This window comes from Salvelinus sp. IW2-2015, unplaced genomic scaffold (genome assembly GCF_002910315.2).
Source record: "Salvelinus sp. IW2-2015 unplaced genomic scaffold, ASM291031v2 Un_scaffold495, whole genome shotgun sequence".
Taxonomy (NCBI): domain Eukaryota; kingdom Metazoa; phylum Chordata; class Actinopteri; order Salmoniformes; family Salmonidae; genus Salvelinus; species Salvelinus sp. IW2-2015.
In genome coordinates, this window is record NW_019942562.1 from 391,712 (window position 1) to 413,977 (window position 22,266).

At 40.9% G+C, this 22,266-nt stretch overlaps 4 protein-coding genes across 5 annotated transcripts in view; 2 read left to right on the forward strand and 2 right to left on the reverse strand.

Moving 5' to 3' along the window:
- LOC112068387 (protein naked cuticle homolog 2-like) overlaps positions 1-8,794 on the reverse strand; it is a 21,514-nt gene extending 12,720 nt beyond the window's left edge. Inside the window, exons 1-3 of the mRNA XM_070438127.1 lie at positions 8,560-8,794; positions 8,415-8,441; positions 8,246-8,331 (exon numbers count right to left, since the gene is read on the reverse strand). Of these exons, the coding sequence (XP_070294228.1) occupies positions 8,246-8,331; positions 8,415-8,441; positions 8,560-8,584 (138 nt within the window). The 5' untranslated portion in view covers positions 8,585-8,794. The remainder of the gene's footprint in view (positions 1-8,245; positions 8,332-8,414; positions 8,442-8,559) is intronic.
- A 370-nt stretch (positions 8,795-9,164) lies between these two features.
- Positions 9,165-17,211, forward strand: LOC112068406 (cation channel sperm-associated protein 4). The gene is made up of 11 exons (XM_024135556.2): positions 9,165-9,388; positions 9,585-9,677; positions 9,959-10,102; positions 11,316-11,417; positions 11,532-11,629; positions 12,112-12,241; positions 12,627-12,763; positions 14,209-14,371; positions 15,958-16,172; positions 16,550-16,712; positions 16,861-17,211. Exons 1-11 carry the CDS (start codon positions 9,356-9,358, stop codon positions 17,029-17,031), a joined length of 1,449 nt encoding a protein of 482 aa, XP_023991324.1. The 5' UTR covers positions 9,165-9,355; the 3' UTR covers positions 17,032-17,211.
- An 89-nt stretch (positions 17,212-17,300) lies between these two features.
- LOC112068407 (GATA zinc finger domain-containing protein 1) lies at positions 17,301-19,891 on the reverse strand. 2 transcript variants are annotated; one of them, XM_024135558.2, is made up of 5 exons: positions 19,424-19,891; positions 18,693-18,815; positions 18,522-18,581; positions 18,206-18,374; positions 17,301-18,026 (listed from the first exon to the last, which is right to left on the reverse strand). In XM_024135558.2, exons 1-5 carry the CDS (start codon positions 19,601-19,603, stop codon positions 17,836-17,838), a joined length of 723 nt encoding a protein of 240 aa, XP_023991326.1. In that variant the 5' UTR covers positions 19,604-19,891; the 3' UTR covers positions 17,301-17,835. The 2 variants fall into 2 exon arrangements, with proteins under 2 accessions (XP_023991326.1, XP_023991325.1); XM_024135557.2 differs by having other exon boundaries at positions 18,206-18,389.
- Positions 19,892-19,901: 10 nt separating this feature from the next.
- On the forward strand, positions 19,902-22,177 carry LOC112068409 (chromatin accessibility complex protein 1). The gene is made up of 3 exons (XM_024135562.2): positions 19,902-20,317; positions 20,698-20,824; positions 20,922-22,177. The coding sequence occupies exons 1-3, from the start codon at positions 20,177-20,179 to the stop codon at positions 20,999-21,001; spliced, it is 348 nt and encodes a 115-aa protein (XP_023991330.1). The 5' UTR covers positions 19,902-20,176; the 3' UTR covers positions 21,002-22,177.
- The last annotated feature ends 89 nt before the right edge of the window (positions 22,178-22,266 follow it).

Below are 22,266 nucleotides of genomic sequence, written 5' to 3' on the forward strand. Positions count from 1 at the left end.
CGTAAACACCTTACCCCAGATGAACTGCGGTGTCACCGAATCTTTTTGGCAATCCTGTCCCGTAAGCCCCTCTCTCTCACTCACGATTAGTTAGACTTCCCATTAGTTAGAGTCAAACCCAGAGCCCTGGGAAGGAACAGTGCAGGGGCTTTGTTTGAACAAACTCTCTTCCTGTCAACATACGATAGTGTGGATATCTTCCTGTTAAGCAAGTGACTCATTCCTTACCTAGTTAAAATACCTGAATGTGGTTGATCGTATGGCGGTGGGGCTGCCATGGGCGAAGTGATGGCTTTGCTTCATCGGCAGGAGTATTATGTGAAATCGGCTTCTCTATAAAAAAATAGGAAGATAAATACTGAAAGTTGGTATATCAGTTATATACAAGTATCTAGAAGTTGATATAACAAAAAATGTAAAGGGTTAAGGGTTGATATCCAGCTCAGGCACAGTAATAAGCCATTAAGAAGTGCCTCATTTCAGAGGCCTTGCGCCTTGCTCACGAGAAACCAGATGTGGAGGAGATTTCTGGAGGCAGGGAACAGTAGGGAGGATTTGGATGTTGAGCTGTAGTCTGGGTGAGGAAATTCTGTGCAGTCAGGCCTGTATGGTGGTTTGGCTGCTGAAACGATAGAGCTTAATTTCACAGGAAGAAAAGATGCCTCTCTAACTCCAGAACTTTAGCTAGCTTAGCTAACAATCGGGCCCTCCAACTCGCCAAATCTGCGTCTGTGGCCTTCAGCGGAAAGCAAAGCATTAATCTCTCTCTGTGTTTACGTTTCCTCTGATTGAGAACCATATTAAGGTAGGCTGTTCACACCGTTTGTTTGTGGGTGATTGTTCCTGTGTCAGTGTTTGTGCCACACGGGACTGTTTCGTTTGTTGCTGTTCGTGCGTTCTTCGTTGTCTGTAAGTTCTCATGTTCAGGTCTGTTTACGTCGTTTGTTATTTTGTAGTTGTTCAAGTGTGCTTCGTGTTCGTCTTTCTTTATTAAACGGATTATGTATTCAACCCACGCTGCATTTTGGTCCGATCCTTGCTCCTCCTCAGACGAGGAGGAGAACGAACGTTACATCTATTCCATGTTGGTTCAACTTAATCTCATTGAAATGACATGGAAACAACGTTGATTCAACCAGTGTGTGACCAGTGGGCCTCTTCAAACACAACAGAATGACTGGTCGAGTTCTTCAACACTGCAGTTACAAATCCATACACACTAGACATACTGTGATGTAAACTGCTACCCGATATGGTTGGTTTCTCCTCTAACTTTGTTAGTGTTTGTACATTCTAATCTCTGGCTCCCATATCTGTACATGATCCAGACCTGATTTGGACAAACAGATTTGATAGTCAAATGTGCCTTTGTTAATCCATCAGGTGATGTTTTCAGCACTCCAGCCTGAGTTACTGTAATTGGACAGATACAGTATGTCAATATTGAGGTGAGTCTGAAATTGTTTAAAATCCTGTTTGAAATAAGGATGACACATCCTATAGGTCTTTCTGCAAACATTGTATGACATGACTTTTGAAAACGGTATAGAACCAGTACAGAATGGAAGAACACATCACAATCAGTAGCTGCTGAGATCAGACACCTTACAGTAAAGGCAGTAGGGCCTCACTCCAAAACATGGCTGCTGTTTATTTTCAATTCATGCATGGTAAATGTTACTCTTTCTGAAGAGAGGAAAGTCTAGAACCAGTGCCCGCAGCACACACTCTATACARGACACGCATGCACGCACACACGCGCGCGCGCTCATGCACGCCCTGGACACACAGATGGAGGCATCACAGCCGAAACATCGGTGAAACGAAATAGTGAAATATCTCACTCTACAATCAAGGATAGACAGTTCGCTATTAGATTCTGCTGCAACACAACCGGGACGTTGCAGTTTAATGTGACCTTATAATTGACATTAGAATCAAGCTTCCTTACTGAAAAGAGGACAAATCATGAAGATAAGCTCAGACAGCCAGCCACACATATGAAGTGCCCAGGAAAAGAACTGATAGTTCACTACAAACTGTAGGCCCCTGCTGACAGTTACATAAGCAATGGTGTCATGGAGCAGTTAATGGTGGGGCTGGAAAACAGAATCACAGAAACAACTGATTTGCCATTAAAAAGACATTGCAGATGTTGGTCTCATTACAGGAACCTGGCAGACTCTGCCTCTCTTTCCTAATTACAGGCTCCAGAGAGGCAGCAACATAGACCAACACTTCATTAACACCTCCTCACCACCACAATGAGTTAAAAATGTCCCTGCAGCTGGCATTCAGCATGGCTCCAATGGGTCTTTCCAAGTGTTGAGAGATGATTACGAGAGTGAAAAGAATACATCAAAAATATGTGAGTGAGACAGTGAGGGGTCACACAGTTAAATAAAAGTTATGGCATGTTTTGTATAGGACTCTCACTATGTTACATGATGTTGTATTGGACTCTCACTATGCTACATGATGATGTTGTATGGACATCTCACTATGTCATGATGTTGTATTGGACTCTCACTATGTTACATGATGATGTTGTATCGGACCTCACTATGTTACATAATGTATGTATTGGGACTCTCACTATGTTACATGATGATGTTGTATGGACACTCACTATGTTACATAGATGTTGTATTGTGACTCTCACTATGTTACATGAGTGTTGTATAGGACTCTCACTATGTTACAAATGTTGTATAGGACCTCACTATGTTACATAGATGTTGTATAGGAACTCTCACTATGTTTACATAATGTTGTTTGGACTCTCTCACTATATGTACATGATGTTGTATATGGACCTCACTCATTTCAACCAATGTTACTGTTTGTATAGGACATCCATCACAATATGTTACCATGATGTTGGATATGGACCTCTCACTATGTTACATATGTGTTACGGACTGTCACTATGTACATAATGTTGTATTGGACTCTCACTATGTTACATGATGATTTGTATCGGACACTCCAATGTTACATATGTTGTATGGGACTACTCACTTATGTTACATAGATAGATTGTATTGGACTCTCACTATGTTACATGATGTGTATTGGATACTCACTATGTACATAATGTTGTATGGACTCTCACTACTGTTAACATGATGATGTATGGACTCACTATGTTACATTAATGTTGTATATAGGACTCTCACTATGTTACTGATGATTGTTGTATGGACTCTTCACTATGTTACATAGATGTTGAGTTATAGGACTCTCACTATGTTTACATGATGATGTTTTATAGGACTCTCACTATGTTACATAATGTTGTATTTGGACTCTCACTATGTTACATAGATGTTGTATTGGACTCTCACTATGTCATGATGAATGTTGTATGGACACTCACTAGTTACATATGTGATTCGAACTCTCACTATGTTAAGCATGATGTTTGTATGGATCTCACTATGCTACATGATGATGTTGCTATTGACACTCACCTATGTTACATGAAGTTGTATGACACCTCACTAGTTACATGATGATGTGTATAGGACTCTCACTATGTTACATGATAGATGTTTGTATAGGACCTCACTATGTTACATAATGTTGTATTGGACTCTCACTCACTGATGATTACAACATGATGATGTTGTATATGGACTCTCACATCATGTTACAAACTCATGTTGGTATTGGAACTCTCACAATATGTTTCACATGATGATGTTGTATAAAATTGGAACTCAACTCACTATGTTACATAATGTTGTATGGACACTCACTATGTACATGAATAGTTGTATGGATACACTCACTATGTTACCAATTGATGATTTGTATAGGACTCTTCACTATGTTACATGATGTTGTAGAGACACTCACTAACATGTACATACATGTTGTATTAGGACACTCACTATGTACATTGATGTTGTATAGGACACTCACTATGTTACATAATGTTGTATATGGACTACAGTCACTATGTTACTACTATAGTTAATGTTGTATCGGACACCACTTATGTTCAAAATGATGATTGGGACTCTCACTATGTTATCATGATGTTGTATAGGACTCCACTATGTACATAAGTAATGTTGTATGGACTCTCACTATGTACATGATGAATGTTGTATGGACACTCACTATGTTACATAATGTTGTATGGACTCTCACTATGTTACATGATGTTGTTATAGGACTCTCACTATGTTACATAGATGTTGTATAGGACTCTCACTATGTTTACATGATGTGTATTGGACTCTCACTATTTACAATGATGATTGTATAGGACACCACTATGTTACATATTTGTATTGGACTCTCACTATGTTACATGATGTGTTTATGGACTCTCACTATGTTACATGATGTTTGTATGACACTCACATATTTACATATATGTATGTTGTATTGGCTCTCACTATTTACATGAATGTTTATGGATCTCACTATGTTACATAGATGTTGATGGACTCTCACTATGTACATGATAATGTTGTATGGACTACTCACTATGTTACATAAGTTGTATAGGACTCTCACTATGTTTAATCATGATGTTGTATAGGACTCTCACTATACATGTGAGTTTGTATGTACTCTCACTATGTTACATAATGTTGTATGGACTCTCACTATGTTACATGATGATGTGTATTGGACTCTCACTAGTTACAATAATGTTGTATTGGACTCTCACTATGTTACTGATGATTGTTTGTTATAGGACACTCACTATGTACATGATGATGTTGTATAGGACACTCACTATGTTACAATGATGTTGTATGGACACTCACTATGTTACATGATGATGTTGTATAGGACTCTCACTATGTACTTATGATGATGTTGTATAGGACACTCACTATGTATAATGTTGTATTGACTCTCACTATGTTACATGATGATGTGTATTGGACTCTCACTATGTTACATATGTTGTATTGGACTCTCACTATGCTTACATGATGTTGTATAGACACTCAGTATGACATATGATGTTGTATAGGCACTCACTATGTTACATGATGTTGTATGGACCTCACTATGTTACATATGTTTGTATTGGACTCTCACTATGTTACAATGGATTGGACTCTCACTATGTACATATTTGTATTGGACTCTCACTATGTTACATGATGTTGTATAGGACACTCACTAAGTTACATGATTGTTGTATTAGGACACTCACTATGTTACATGATGTTGTATAGGACTCTCACTATGTTACATGATGTTGTATGGACTCTCACTATGTTACATAATGTTGTATAGGACCTCACTATGTTACAGATGTTGTATGGACACCACTATGTTACATGATGTGTTGTATCGACACTCACTATGTTACATGATGTTGTATAGGACCTCACTATGTTACAGTAGTTGTATGAGACCTCACTATGTTACATATGTTGTATAGGACCTCACTATGTACATGATGTGGTATGGACTACTCACTATGTTACATGATGATGTTGTATAGGACTCTCACTATGTACATGATGTTGTATGGACCTCACTATGTTACATAGTTGTATTAGGACCTCACTATGTTACATGAATGTTGTATTGGACTCTCACTATTTACATGATGTGTATTGGACTCTCACTATGTTACTAATGTTGTATTGACTCTCACTATGTTACATGATGATGTTGTATAGGACACTCACTATGTTACATGATGTTGTATAGGACCTCACTATGTTACATGATGTTGTATTGGACTCTCACTATGTTACATGATGTTGTATTGACTCTCACTATGTTACATATGTGTGTATGGACTCTCACTATGTTACATGATTGTTGTATAGGACCTCACTATGTTACATGATGTTGTATAGGACCTCACTATGTTACATGATGTTGTATAGGACACTCACTATGTTACATGATGTTGTATAGGACTCTCACTATGTTACATATGTTGTATAGGACACTCACTATTTTACATAATGTTGTATAGGACACTCACTATGTTACATGATGATGTTGTATAGGACTCTCACTATGTTACATATGTTGTTATTGGACCTCACTATGTTACATGATGTTGTATAGGACTCTCACTATGTTACATGATGATGTTGTATAGGACTCTCACTATGTTACATGATGTTGTATTGGACTCTCACTATGTTACATATGTTGTATGGACTCTCACTATGTTACATGATGTTGTATAGGACTTCACTAGTTACATATGTTTATTGGACTCTCACTATGTTACATGATGTTGTATTGGACTCTCACTATGTTACATGATGAGTGTTGTATAGGACTTCACTATGTTTACATGATGTTGTATAGGACTCTCACTATTTACATGATGTTGTATTGGACTCTCACTATGTACATGAGATGTTGTATTGGACTCTCACTATGTTACATTATGTTGTATTGGACTCTCACTATGTTACATATGATGTTGTATAGACTCTCACTATGTTACATGAGTTTGTATAGGACACTCACTATGTTACATGATGTTGTATAGGACTCTCACTATGTTACTGATGTTGTATTGGACTCTCACTATGTTACATGATGTTGTATGGACTCTCACTATGTTACATGATGTTGTATAGGACTCTCACTATGTTACATAATGTTGTATTGGACTCTCACTATGTTACATGATGTTGTATTGACTCTCACTATGTTACATGATGTATTGGACTCTCACTATGTTACATGATGATGTTTGTATAGACTCTCACATGTTACATGATGTTGTATAGACCTCACTATGTTACATGATGATGTTGTATTGGACTCTCACTATGTTACATAATGTTGTATGGACTCTCACTATGTTACATGATGATGTTGTATTGGACTCTCATGCCCTACAGCTCTCCAAACCTGATTAACTCGCTTAAGTATTAGGCCTACATCTGAGGCACAGGAGGCTGCTGAGGGGAGGATGACTCATAACAATGGCTGTAATGGAGTGAATGGAATGGTATCAATCACATGGAACCCATGTGTTTGATGTGTTTGATACCATTCATTCCGTTCCAGTTATTATTATGAGCCCGTCCTCACCAGTTAACCTGCCACCAGCCGCCTGTGATGTGAGGGCCGTCCACCCACCACCAGACACTACGCCTACCATACCTTGTTCCCTTCACTGTTTTTTCTCAGTACAGCTTGTCTCTGTTGCAGTCAGAAAACCAGGACCAGATGTGTAGGTTCAGTATGGCGGCACTGAAAGAMCCCGCTGTTCTGGACGGCAGCCATATGCGTTTCACACCGACATGACAGCCTCCTCTCACAGAGAGAGCAAAGGAAGAAGCAGGGAGAAAAAAAGCCCCTTTCCAAACACCTTTCATGTCCCTGGCTTGGCTGTGAGCCATGATCCTGTGGCTGCCTTGCCTTGGCTGTGACTGGGAGGGAGGGAGCGTGTCTGGCTAGTTTATTATCCTGGGCTGGGGCAGACCTGGCTGAGACTGACTGAACCCCAGTGTGAACCCCAGTGTGAACACCTGTGTGGACACAATATGAGCCCAAAGTGGTGACTGACAGTATCAGTCCTCTATTCAATTGATGGATGTTAACAAGACTGACAAGACAGTAATTCTCAATGTTATTTGTTGTTTACCAATTTACCAACCCTAGATGGTACATACTTTGGTTGTGATTTTGGAATACAGATTGATGAATACAACAACATCCTGTACTCAATATTGAGAATGGTCAGTTGACCTCCCTCTGTCTTATAAAAGAACCACCTTTACATGTCCATTAGGGTTCTTACCCCTCCCACTCTAGGAGGCCTTGGTCCATTAATCTGCCCYGTCACAGAACTCCACCATTCTATTTCTCATTAGCATCATTATCTAAGTTCAAGCCTCTCCACTCTAATGACACACGTCTGTGTTGCTATCCATTTACAGGCTTTTCTATGCCAAAAAAAAGCCACACTTTTATCCAAAGCGTCTTACAGTCATGCGTGCACACACTTTTTCCCACTATCCTGATGCTACACAACGGAGCTACAGAGGACAACTTGATATTGATGTTGATATTGATATTTGTGATGAGGTAACTGACTTTCTGAGGTAAAGGCATGTTACTATCTCTAACACTCTCTCACTCTCTCTCGCGCTCTCTCTCTCTGTGACACTCTCTCTCTGTATCTACCCCCTCTCTCCTTCTCTCTGAAATCTGCAAAAGTGCCAAAATGTTAATCATATCTCAACTCAGGTGTAAAATATATCAGCTGTATTATAATGTACTGTACCTGCTTAAATCTGATTGTGTGGGTGTGGAGACCAGTATGTTCCCACTCTCCCTGACAGGTGAGCACATTGGCAGCAAAACTACCACCTACAAAACAAAGTAAGAAATAGTCTATACCCTGCATGACATTTTATATTTGAGAGACATACTTCTGAATAAGTGATTCTTACCTTCAGGATTTTCTCTGCGTTTACAGGCTATCCAAATTATGCATGAATGGAAACATAAAAGATAGAAAGAAAATACTGTTGTTATATTTTGGTTATTAAGAGATTTACAGTAGCCTCTGAAAATAATCTAAATACCAAGTTTTACCATGTTTTGATTGGAGTTTGCCCATATTTTGTGGTATTTCCTCTTGTGCCTTGAACCTTCATCTATTTGCGAATTGACCAAGACATCTTCATCTCCCATTGATAACAACAAAGACAGTTATATCCTGTATGCACCGATATATCCATTTCCCCATCAAGTTATTAGAGGGTTGAGATAGGCTAAAGTTGGTTGAGGTAAACAAGAGGACCGAAGCTTTGGGAAAGTGTTCGCAATATGGACAGAGGGAATTTACGGAATTTAATATGAAAAAGAAACGAATAATCTATAGAGGGTACAGCACCTCCTGCTGTACATTAGGGGAAAGTATTTTCCCCAAACTAACTGTGGATTTGTATTGTGTGTGCATATAACAAATGACAGTGTCATAATGTAACGCATGCATGATATGCCTATGCATGTGAACATAAAATAAGAACCCTTCATTATACAAACGTTTTATTTGTTTAATAGCTAGATCGCTGTTTCCCTAAATAGGCTACCGTCAACTCCCTGTGATAAATATTGCCACCCAGTGGTGGAAACACATTGTGACACGTGTCTGCGTAATTTGAGCATAGAATGGACGGAGGACTGAATGACGAGAACGCAACTTCAGTTCCAATCACCTGTTGCACGATTATGACATCTATCTTCTGGAACGAGACCTTTTTGGTCAAAGATTCCTCAACATTCTTCATAATATTTTCAACGGGGCTGGTGAGACAAAAGCGGTAACGGGGTATAGCTTCTATGGCATTTACCTGAAAAATTAGTTGAAGGGAGAAGGCGCGAAAAAATGGATTACAGGAAACGCTTGATGATTCTCCAGGTAGGCCTAGACGAACTCCAAACGCTAGGGTAGGCCTATTGGCCGTTTTCACTCTACCACCATGTCATCTATATGCTCTCTTTGTACACTTATTCAAGTGTATTAACTGATTTGAACTTTTCCATATAATTGAACAACTTTTACAAAAGACTAACATGTTTTTGGGGCATCCAATTAACAWTTTTTTCTACTGCAGCGGGCGTCGGAGAGCACCGGGAGGAGGTGGTCCGTGCTTGAGCGAGATGAGGAGCCTGAGATGATCAACATCAGAGACATCACCCAGCAAAAGGTGTAGGCTATATTTATACTGTTGGGCTTTCACAGGTATGATTACTTATATAGTGAATAATGAGTGGGTTAACATAGAGAGGTATGCAAAACAAATCTGAGTTCATTCACAGAGAAATCACACTACTCAGTTTTTTCAAACTATTTTCAGACARATCTTCAACACTGATACTGGTACCTGGGGAGATTATTCAATTATTTTCWCTTGTCCAGGAGACAGGGGCTCCGGTTCATCTAGATTCTAGATGAATACCAATAATGACCTCTGACTATACCCTATAGGATGACTCAGACACTGAGGACTATGTCTCCCAGGTGCTCGTGGGTGCACTGCTGGAGAACTTCCTGTTCAAATTACTCATCATCATCATGATTGTCAGCAACTGCATCATTATGGCCTTGCAAACCGATACTATCATTGCCAAGGTAAGTTATGGTCACTGAGGACATCTTGTTGTATGGTGTATGGTGTTATTGAACATTTTGTGTTGTGGATATGTGGTGGTGTAGGGATGTTATATGATGTGCTGTTTTATCTTTAGCTCATTCAGTACAAACATAGTTCACTGTTTTATCTATTGTTTCATATGTAATGTGGATGCTTTGGTGTGTTTGGACTCCAGGAAGAGTAGCTAATGGGGATCCCTAAAAAATGCAAAATACAAATACACTGCTCAAAAAAATAAAGGGAACACTTAAACAACACAATGTAACTCCAAGTCAATCACACTTCTGTGAAATCAAACTGTCCACTTAGGAAGCAACACTGATTGACAAGAAATTTCACATGCTGTTGTGCAAATGGAAAGACAAAAGGTGGAAATTATAGGCAATTAGCAAGACACCCCAAAAAAGGAGTGATTCTGCAGGTGGTGACCACGACCACTTCTCAGTTCCTATGCTTCCTGGCGATGTTTTGGTCACTTTTGAATGCTGGCGGTGCTCTCACTCTAGTGGTAGCATGAGACGGAGTCTACAACCCACACAAGGCTCAGGGAGTGCAGTTCATCCAGGATGGCACATCAATGCGAGCTGTGGCAAAAAGTTTGCTGTGTCTGTCAGCGTAGTGTCCAGAGCATGGAGGCCTACCAGGAGACAGGCCAGTACATCAGGAGACGTGGTAGAGGCCGTAGGAGGGCAACAACCCAGCAGCAGGACCGCTACCCCGCCTTTGTGCAAGGAGGTGCACTGCCACGCCCTGCAAAATGACCTCCAGCAGGCCACAAATGGCATGTGTCTGCTCAAACGGTCAGAAACAGACTCCATGAGGGTGTATGAGGCCCGACGTCCACAGGTGGGGGTTGTGCTTACAGCCCAACACCGTGCAGGACGTTTGGCATTGCCCCCTTTTTGGTGGGTTCTTGCAATTGCCTCAAATTTCCACCTTTTGCTATTCCATTTGCACAACAGGCCATGTGATTTAGTGTCAATCAGTGTTGCTTCCTAAGTGGACAGTTTGATTTCACAGAAGTGTGATTGACTTGGAGTTACATTGTGTTGTTTAAGTGTTCCCTTTATTTTTTTGAGCAGTGTACAAAGAGGTATTGTAGGCCTACTTTCAAACTGAAAACTCTTTTTATATGACAAGTCAACAGATAACAACGAACTGAAATGCAATGGAATGATTTGTTCATTGTAGAAGTATGACATTGCGTTCAGCATCTGTGAGCATATTATCCTCACCGTCTTCATCTGGGAGATCCTGGTYAAGTGGTATTACGGCTTCAACATCTTCTGGAAGGTAACGTCTGGTCAGGAGATTGATTTGACACAACCTATTACTTACTGTGGCCTTCTCAGAGACCATTGTGGTGTCATTATTCTCTCTCTCTCTGTCTCATTTTTGGTGTTTCAGAGTGGCTGGAATGTCCTAGACTGTTTGGTCACTCTGGCTCTGATGCTTGGACCCCTGATCTTTCCCCAGGGTGGGGACAGTTTACTAAAGGTCATCAGGTGAAGGAGTACCCCTCACACTCCGCAGAAACGCATTAGTGGAAACGTAGGGTGTTCTCAGGGCAGGTCTGGTTATAACTAGATATGTTTGAGTTGTGTCAGTGACAATTTGATCCTTTTAGCTAACCTCAACCCTTTTTCTAATCTTAACCTAATTCTCCTAACCTGCCACGATAATTCTCCTAACCTGATACGATAATTCTCCTAACCTGCCACGTTAATTCTCCTAACCTTAACCTAATTTAGTTTTAGGACAATCGTTTTTTTGTGTGTCAAGCATCAACATGAAACATTATTTGTTGTGTAGTTGTTGTTGTGTGTTGCTTTCCCACTGGGCACACACTTGTTGAATCAACGGGGTTTCCACGTCATTTCAATGAAATTACGTTRAACCAACATGGAATAGACGTTGAATTGACATCTGTGCCCAGTGGGTTGTCACTCCATGTTGTAATGTGTTATTTATTGTGTGTGCATTCCAGGGTGTTGAGGGTAAGCCGTAGTATCAGGGGCTTTGCCTCCATGCAGGGTATGGCTATGATGGTCACCGTCATTATGCAGTCCATTCCAGACATGGCCAACATCTTCTTCCTCCTCCTCATCATCATGCTTGTAGGTGTTAAATCATGTACCAATTCAACCTCTCTCTCTTTCTACTTCTCTCTCTCACTTCATCATCATTCATCTTAATCCATTACCACTTCTTCGCCTCATTCTCGGGACTTTGAATGAGAAAAGAAACACGAGAACAGTCAATCTATGACGCCCCAATTCTTGCTCTTGTTTATAGTATTTAATATGTTGGTTTGTTACCATGGCCCCAGATGAGTGTGTGATGTTTCAAGGAGTGATATGAGACCATATGAATGGATTCTACAACTGCTCAGTTGTCCCCTGTGTTTGTGATGGTGGGACATCTGCTCAGTTGTCCCCTGTGTTTGTGTCTCTCTGTGTTTGTGTCTAATGTCTCTGTTGATTTTCTGTCTGTGTCTGTCAGGTGTTTGCGGTGTTCGGCGTGACCCTGTTCAGTGCTGCTGTCCCATCAGCCTTTGGGGACCTGTTCTCGGCCCTCTACACCCTCTTCATCTGCATCACCCAGGACGGATGGATGGACATCTACAGGGAGTTTAAGGCGTAAGTGACACAAGGCCCTACATTTCCCCTTATCCAGTTCATACAGTATGTGTCCTTGGATAAATATTTTGAAAAGCAAGAGGAGATAATTTTATTAGTCTAATGCAGGGTAGCGTTTTTCATCATGAATCTTGTCTCCTATTGTCCTGGAAGAGGTGGTCTTCACTAATATCCCTTAAACAATGTAAATTACGCTTTGGTCCTATTATTGCTCACAGTTTCTATTTGGTGCAAAATTGAAAAACAATGTAACTTGGAATCATAATGTCATGCCCATACCCAACTCTGAAAATATCCAATGTTGGGATGTTTAAATTATCTCAGCTCCCGAAAGGACTGATCTCTATTATACACTGAACAAAAATATAAATGCAATATGTAAAGTGGTGGTCCCATGTTTCATGAGCTGAAATAAAAGATCCCAGAAATGTTCCATACACACAAAAGCTAATTTGTTTACATCCCTGTTAGTGAACATTTCTCCTTTGCCAAGATAATCCATCCACCTCACAAGTGTGGTATATCAAGAAGCTGATTAAACAGCATGATCATTACACAGGTTCACCTTGTACTGGGGATAATAATAGGCCACTCTAAAATGTGCAATTTTGTCACACAACAAAATGGCACAGATGTCTCAAGTTTTGAGGGAGTGTGCAATTGGCATGCTGACTGAAGGAATGTCCACCTGCCACCTGAGCTGTTGCCAGAAAATKAAATGTTCACTTCTCTACCATAAGCCGTTTTAGATAATTTGGTAGTACGTTCAACCGGCCTCACAACCTCAGACCACGTATATGGCGTTGTGTGGGCGAGCGGTTTGCTGATGTCAACCTTGTGAACAGAGTGCCACATGGTGGGGTTATGGTATGGGCAGGCATAAGCTATGGGCCACAAACATAATTGCATTTTGTAATCTAACATTATCTTTGTATAAGGCTCGTGAATAGGGACTGAGGGGGGGAATGGGTTGGGATTATCTTTTGTATTAATTTATCTTATTGTTGTTGTACCTGTAACCCCCCCAAAAAAAGACTAAACGAAATAAAAAGTTGTTCACAAAAAATGTATTTTGTTCTGGAGGCAGCTCTGCAGTGGTCACTAGCTAGCACAGCCACAAAGTCATACAATCTGCCTTTAAACCTAACCTTAACCACACTGCTAACCCTAATGCCTAACCTTAAATTAAGATCAAAAAGTGTTTCACATATTTTTACAATATAGACMATTTTTACTGTGCCGATATCAAAACGGAAATGACTCAGTTCTACCTCCAGGACAAGACTCATGACAATTAACATCAACCTGCTAATTGTAGTCAAATGGGGCTTAACATTTTGCAGTAGAGTGAAAAAGCTTATGTGAAAATGCCTACATATTGTAGACATAGTTCTATGTATTTTGTCCTTATGTGGTAAGTGTTGTCCTTTCTCTCTGCACTGTAGTGATGAGGGGCTGATGTACGGAGCTTCTCTCTACTTTTTCATCTTCCTCACTGGCGGAGCCTTCATCTTCGCCAACCTTCTCGTAGCTGTGGTAACCACCAACCTTGAGATCTCCATGCCCGACTACGACGAAAAGAATTCGAACGAGTGTTCGCCGGCGGCGGTTAGTCTGTCACTCTTTCCCTTTTCACATTTAGTGTTTTTCACAGTGTTATTTATATCAAGGCATTGTATGTAACATCTTCTTGACCCTCATAAATGTCTATTATTGATCAAAGAAAAGAAAATGTTATTTGTCACGTGGCCAAATACAACATGTGTAGACCTTACCGTGAAATTCTTCCTTACAAGCCCTTAGCCAACAATGCAGTTCAAGAAATAGAGTTAAGAAAATATTTACTAAATAAAGTAAAGTGAAAAAAAAGACAATGTAATTTAATAAAATTTAAAAGTAACAAGAAAATTACATAACAATAATGAGGCTATATACAGCGGGTACCGGTACCGAGTCAATGTGCAGGGGTACAAGTTAGTCGAGGTAATTTGAAAAGTGACTGCATAGATAATAAACAGTGAGTGGGGGGGTGAATGTAAATAGTCCGGGTGGCCATTTGATTGATTGTTCAGCAGTCTTATGGCTTGGGGGTAGAAGCTGTTAAGGAGCCTTTTGAACCTAGACTTGGCGCTCCTGTACCGCTTGCTGTGAGTTAACAGTCTATGACTTGGGTGACTGGAGTCTTTGACCATTTTTTGGACCTTCCTCTGACACCACCTAGTATATAGGTCCTGGATGTCAAGAAGCTTGAAGCTTGGCCCCAGTGATGTACTGGGCCGAACACACTGCCCTCCTCGCGGTCAGATGCCGAGCAGTTGCCATACCAGGCGGTGATGCAACCGGTCAGGATGCTCTCGATGGTGCAGCTGTAGAACTTTTTGAGGATCTGGGGACCCATACCAAATCTTTTCAGTCTCCTGAGGGGGAAAAGATGTTGTCGTGCCCTCTTCACAACTGTCTTGGTGTGTTTGGACCATGATAGTTTGTTGGTGATGTGGACACCAAGGAACTTAAAACTCTCGACCCGCTCCACTTCAACCCTGTCAATGTTAATGGGGGCCTGTTCGGCCCTCCTTTTTCCTATATGTCATCGTTGTTGGTGATCAGACCTACCACTGTTGTGTCATCAGCTAACTTAATGATGGTGTTGGAGTCGTGCTTGGCAGCGCAGTCGTGGGTGAACAGGGAGCACAGGAGGGGACTAAGCATGCACCCCGGAGGGGCCCCAGTGTTGGGGATCAACATGGCAGATGTGTTGTTGCCTACCCTTACCACCTGGGGCCGGCCTGTCAGGAAGTCCAGTTGCAGAGGGAGGTGTTTATTCCCAGGGTACTTAGCTTAGTGATGAGTTTAGTGGTCACTATGGTGTTGAACACTGAACTGTAGTGAATGAACAGCATTGTCACATAGGTGTTCCTTTTGTCCAGGTGGGAAAGAGCAGTGTGGAGTGTGATTGAGATTGCGTCATCTGTGGATCTGTTGGGGGGTATGCAAATTGGAGTGGGTGTAGGGTTTCCGACATGATGGTGTTGATATGAGCCATGACCAGACTTTCAAAGGGGGTGGGTATGCGTGATGAGTTGTATACTGATTATTACAAGCTAGCTGCCTTTCAAAATCATCAATACGACCACTGCTCTTTCGTAGTTCCGTGTATTTAGTCCTCTCTCCTCAACCTGTCCCCTCTCACACAGCTGATTCCAGAGGACACGGGAGGCTTGGCGGACCAGAGCACCATCCACGTGGAGGAGGTGGTGACCAAGTCCAATATGACCCGGCGCCAGAAGCCCTGGAAGGCGAGCTGTCTAGAGAACCTGACCATGGACACCTTCGAGGAGCTGGTCCTTGTCATGGCTGCTATGCAGAAGAACATGGCTGCCTACAGGGAGATAAGACAAGAGCTGGACAGGTAGTGTAACGGAAGTCTCTGTTCTAGCTAGAAGCTATTGAAGCCACTATACATTTTTTCATCGTCCATCACAGTAACTGATTTACACGTTTCCAATTGGCTCATTCATCCCCCTCCTCTCCCTGTAACTATTCCCCAGGTCGTTGCTGTAAATTGTGTTCTCAGTCAATTTACCTGGTAAAATAAGAGTTCCATAAAATAAAGTAATTGTGATACCAAGAAATTATGTTTTTCAATCTCTATTTTTCTGAATTCAATTAGACAATTTTTTCTCCCTTATAAGTAAAGATGGTGTCTTTAATGAAAAAAAAGATTGTCTTTGTACAGTGGATGAACTGTAGGTATATGTCCGACCATGGGTATGTGTTTATCCACAGTATAGTGGAGGAGGTGCACAGCCTGTCGTTCAACGTAAAGCAAGAGCAGGAGGTGATGATGAGGAACCATATGGCTGCGACCCTCCAGGACAACCTATTGAATAATGATATCGCCACAGGCCGCACCGGAGACATACTGTCCACCCTCATCACCCTGGAGAAGGTAGGAAGGCAGTGGACATGGCACCCTATTCCCTATGTAGTGCACTCATTTTGACCAGAGCTTTATGGGTACACAATAGATTAATTGACTTTTCCTAGAGTTGTCTATAAGCTTACATTCACTATTCTGTTACGTGTCTCTGTTTCAGGCTCATGTCATAGACTCGAACACAGCATCTGCTCACCTGTTCCAGAAGGGGAACATGCGTCACGCAGCCATGAGGCTGTCCATGGACAGCCAGATGTACTACCAGTCTACTTCTACACATGTGGATGCGGGACACAGTAACACTCCCAGCACACACCACAACACAGGCTGAACATACTTTTAACAGGAATTTCTTCATGTCCCAAATCATTTGGCTTTACTGATTAGCTGAAATGGTCTCAAAGATAATGATAGATTACATGGCTAAATCAGACTCAGGCTTGCTGCACACATTTCCACATGCAGATCAACATTAACCATGTAATGTGACATCAAGGAAGAGTTAGTTTCTTGATAAAAGACTGGTGACTGACGTAAATGATCAAAGGTTTCACAAAGTGTCTAAAAATATATACCAAAAGGGATAGAACTTGGAGTCTATTAACAGCATCTTTATAAATACTTTTTTTTATTTTTAGGTATAATATAACACTTCACATGTATTGCACAGATGTCTAAATAAAAATGATATGTTTGAAAAACATTCTAGTACAAAGCTTATGAAAAAGGTATTTTYCACATTTATTACCGAATACAAAAGTCAATCCCATATCTCACTGTCACCTCAGGATGATCATTTCATGGGTCCGTCCCTGTATTGTTGGAAGGGTTTGACTTAGAAGGGTTTGTAAACGTTGAATTACAAACACTTTCAATATTCAGACTATAATAATAATTATTATGTGGAGTCTATATTTGTCCCATTTCATACATGTACAAGTGTGTATTAAAACATGTGTGAATTGGAAATGTGTTTTTTTAGCATGTCCCAACTCACCCTGAACCACTCTCAGAGAGTGGGTCATGGCCGGGGTCTGCCATTATCAATGGCGACCCTGGAGCAATTTGGGTCAAGTGCCTTGTTCTAGCAAACTAACAGACAAGGTTAATATCTTCATGTTAAATGTCCCAGCGGCTAATTGCTGTTGCCAAATGATTCTTTGATAGCGATGGCCGGCGTGGGTCCAATATGGGTCCAGATGTAGCCTTTCTCTGGACGGATAGGAATGGTGGGGTAGGGGCAGCTCCTGGACTTGAAGTACTCCGAGGGGGCGTGGCACACAAACTCCAAGTACTCCATCTTCCTGGGTAGATCCTCCTCTGGACCTATAGACACAATCAGAAAATCAGTAATGGAAACATTATCAGCTAGTAGTGGTCTTTGAGTCTACTGTGACATTACTCCCATATACACAATGTTCAAAAAGAGACAACTTTTATTTCTGTGTGCTCAAATGCAACTTTAAAAAATGTGAGATAAATACTTAGATTCAATCATCACTCACCAACAATGTAAGTGGCTGGATCAAACAGGTCCTTAGGACTGGCCTGGGTTGGTATCAACCAAGTCAACGCGGCACTCTTCTCACAGTACTGGTCCTGGATGAAACCTCTGATCTGTGCATAGTACGGCCTCCCATCATCCTCGTCTGTCACTTTGATGACATCTCCCATCTGATAATACACACCCTGCACAATGACACACGAAGGCAGAACGATTGCTGACAGCTATACATATCTGTGGCATACATTATACAACAGATACATTTGTTATGTTTGCTAACATTATGTCCAGAAAGGATTTATAAAAAGTAAACATACCTTATAAAAGACTGATTCTGATGTGATGATTGTGGAAACAGATTCTGGTGCTTTGATTGGCTGTGGGGGGGGTCACATTGGGAGGAGCTTAGATTTTAACACCTGTGACAATACAACACAAGCAATCCAACACAAAGAGTTCCTGTGTATTTGAACTAATAATACACTTACATTTTTTAGTTTGAATATGTGTCTTCTGCCTTTTCCTTTGGTAGACACCTTTTTCTCAGAGGCAGGGGCTTTGTACTTTGTGCTCCTCAACCGTGCTGATCTCCTGTGGATCTCTTGTTTAGACTGTGGGCAAGATGTGTCAAATACCAATATTACATCTCCATCAGGGTGACATATATTGTTTTCTGTTTTGTCTTGCAAATATATGAGTATGGAGTTACAGTCACTAAGGGGAGCACAGTACAGTACATTATAGTGCAGGCCTATGTACAATGAGTGTACAAAACATTAGGAACACCTTCCTAATATTGAGATGTACCCCCTTTTGCCCTCAGAACAGCCTCAATTAATCGGGGCATGGACTGTACAAGTTGTCAAAAGCATACCATGGGGATTCTGGCCATGTTGACTCCAATGCTTCCCACAGTTGTGTCAAATTGGCTGGACCATTCTTGATGCACGACACACAACCGAGTTCCATACCCCGTTCAAAGGCACTTTAGTCTTGCCCATTCACCCTCGGAATGGCACACATACACAACCCATGTCTCACGGCTTAAAAATATGTATTTAACCTGTGTCATCCCCTTCATCTACACTGATTGACGTGGATTTAACAAGTGACATCATCAATAAGGAATCAGCGTTCACCTGGATTCACTTGGTATGGAAAGAGTAGGTGTTCCTAATGTTTTGTACACTTAGTGTATGTGCTCAAAACGACAAACAACCTGCTTGCCCCCGCCATTATTCTGTAGTGTGTTGGAGGACACCGAGGGTCCAGATGCTCCACTGCTGGTGCTCTTCCCCGTGCAGTTATTGCACAGGATCTCTCCTTGGTTTCCCTTTTTCCACATAGACGATGAGTTTGTTTTGCAGACAGCGCAACATGGTTTCAAACCCAGAGGCATCTTGAACGTGTTGACCAGCGAAATGATGAATGCAGAAGCTAGCTATTTAGCTAACTGCTTTCTGGCTAACAACATCAGCAACAAACAACCTAAAGCATGCAACAAAAAAAGAGCCACTCGTCCGCTCGCGCAGACAAACAGATACAGAATGCAAATCAAATAAAACCAGCAATAATCGAAAGCTGTTTAAAGGAACAACACAGATAACCTGTCCGTAAAATTTATTTTCCTTCTTTCAGATAGCTAGTGACGTGTTGGAGCGCTTAAACGTGTAACGTTATTGCGCCACCTACTGTGATGGAGTGTATCGGCAGGCTTATATGTATCTAGCAGGCAGGCGTATAAACGCTTAGCTACTTCTTTGTAAAAATCAAGCAAAAAAACGATAATATTGTCTGAAACAGAAGTACATACGGTAGCTAGCTACTTTAGTTTTGGGTGAGAGAAAAAAAACGATCCAAGCACGCTTACTACGTCACTGATCAAAAAGTAGCGGGGAACTTCCATTCCTCGCAACTGTATATTAACCGTTGCTACCAGTACCACTGAAGAAACGTCCTTATTCATGTCAAAATGTCTGGAGACAACGTTAATCATGCATCTAACAGCAAAGGCATCTCTCTTCCAATGACTCGCGTGAAACTGATCATGAAAAGTTCTCCCGACGTCTCAAGCATCAACCAAGAGGCTCTTCTCATCACCACCAAAGCAACAGTACGTTGAATTCAGTTTACTGGCGTAGTTATGCTAGCTAGCCAATAGCTAGGCCTGCTARCTAGTTTTGTAGTGAGGCATTTTCATATAGGCAGTGCTAGCTAGCTACTTCCATTAGTTCAAGCTCGTGAAGAAGGTAGCTAGCTAGCTAACCCTGAATGGCTGTAACAGTTAGCCAGCTAGCCCTGCACTGACATGGCTGTAGAGCCTCAACCAAAATAGGATGTAAACCCTAATGTCTGAATGTCTTTGCCTCGGCTTACTTTACATCCATCAGAGCCTTGTAAATAGAAGACTGGCCTCCATTATAGTGYCACTGTTAATAAATGGGAACTGTCCTGTGTAATAACAATTTCATTCATAACACTCGTGTCTTGTAGGAACTGTTCGTTCAGTACTTGGCTCTGTCCTCGTTCAACAATGGAGCAGGGAAAGACAATAAGACACTCTTGTACAGTGATCTGGCCAATACTGTTGAGGGAACAGAGACTTTTCAGTTTCTCACAGGTAAGAACTAGTGTTGCCACCACCACTTGACTTACATTCTCTTCTCTCTGAGCATACAGTAGATAGTCAATATTATCTGTTCATTATACCATTGCAGATATCCTACCAAAGAAGATCTTCGCTCGAGATTACCTGAAGCTCATAGAGGAAAATCCAATTGAGGAAGCAGACAATTGAAAAGACATTCAACCCTTCAAGCAATAGTGGTTGCTAGCATGGAGTCTGTTGAAGCTTTTTTCTCCAGCTCATTCCTGAAGTAGTCCACATCCATACTACTTCCAGGCGATGGCATTGTGTAGGCCTACATCTTCCCTGAGACGTACTAGAGTATATTATGTTTACTACCATTAGTTGCCCAGTCATCCAGATAATGGTCATCCAGTTTGGGGTCAGAAAGAATCAGTATGTGAGTTGACTACAGATAAACCATTAAAATCATAATCATATGTTGACCATGATACCACCCCCATATTCCCCCCCTACAGCAATCACTTGCTGCCGAAGAGAAATGTCTGTGCTTCCTCTGGTTTTAATACCACTCGGTGCAAATAGTGCAAGCTTTCATCTGTTTTGGGCATTCTTTTTCTAAACAAGATCTTGAAGCAAAGGTTGAACAAATCAGGTGCTTTAGATAAAAAAAATATTCCATACAAGCAATGCAGTTCTCAGGTCAAACCAAATTGACTCATTGGTTGTGTCCTTTTTATGAAGAGGAACCCCAATGCGCAGTCTTTGCTAATGCTGACTATCTACTTGATATGACTTTTGTATTATATACCTTTCATTCATAAACAATGTTGATAACTAATCTTTAGAGATCTACACATGCAAACCGATTCCTTTTAGCAACGCGACTGAGTATAAAAGACACTTTAGACTTTGGCTGTGTTTAATGTGATATATTTACCATATTACTCAGTCAAAACCATTGGTAGTTTCAGTACTGGGTGGTTGCAGGCAGCACTAATTTAATATTGAATCTCTTATTTCATTTTTTAGTAACAGCTCCTCTCAGATTGTGATGCATTTACGCGAGGACAGGCATTGCAATATTTAGGTTTATGTGAAGACAGGACAAAAAAATAAATCATCMCAGACTTAATGCTACATTTATTAAACCAAAGTCTAAATATGCTACTGTGTGTGGTTGAACTACAAAGCAGGCTACTGTAACTGCTAGTGTGTATTGTCTCAAAAATGGAAAGAATGCACTGAACTTTAACCGCTGTGTATATATTTTCTACAAGTGTTTGTAACAGCAATTTCATCCCATCTAACGATTGAGACTTGCCTTTTGTATGTTTTTGTGTTCCATAGTTTAGTTAATGAAAATAAAATCTTCATGCTCTACTAGATTATGCGTCATTCCCTATTTGTGTTGCATTGTTGTTTTCACCTTGTTGTAACAAAGCATTTACATAAATGTTACAATTTTATACCAC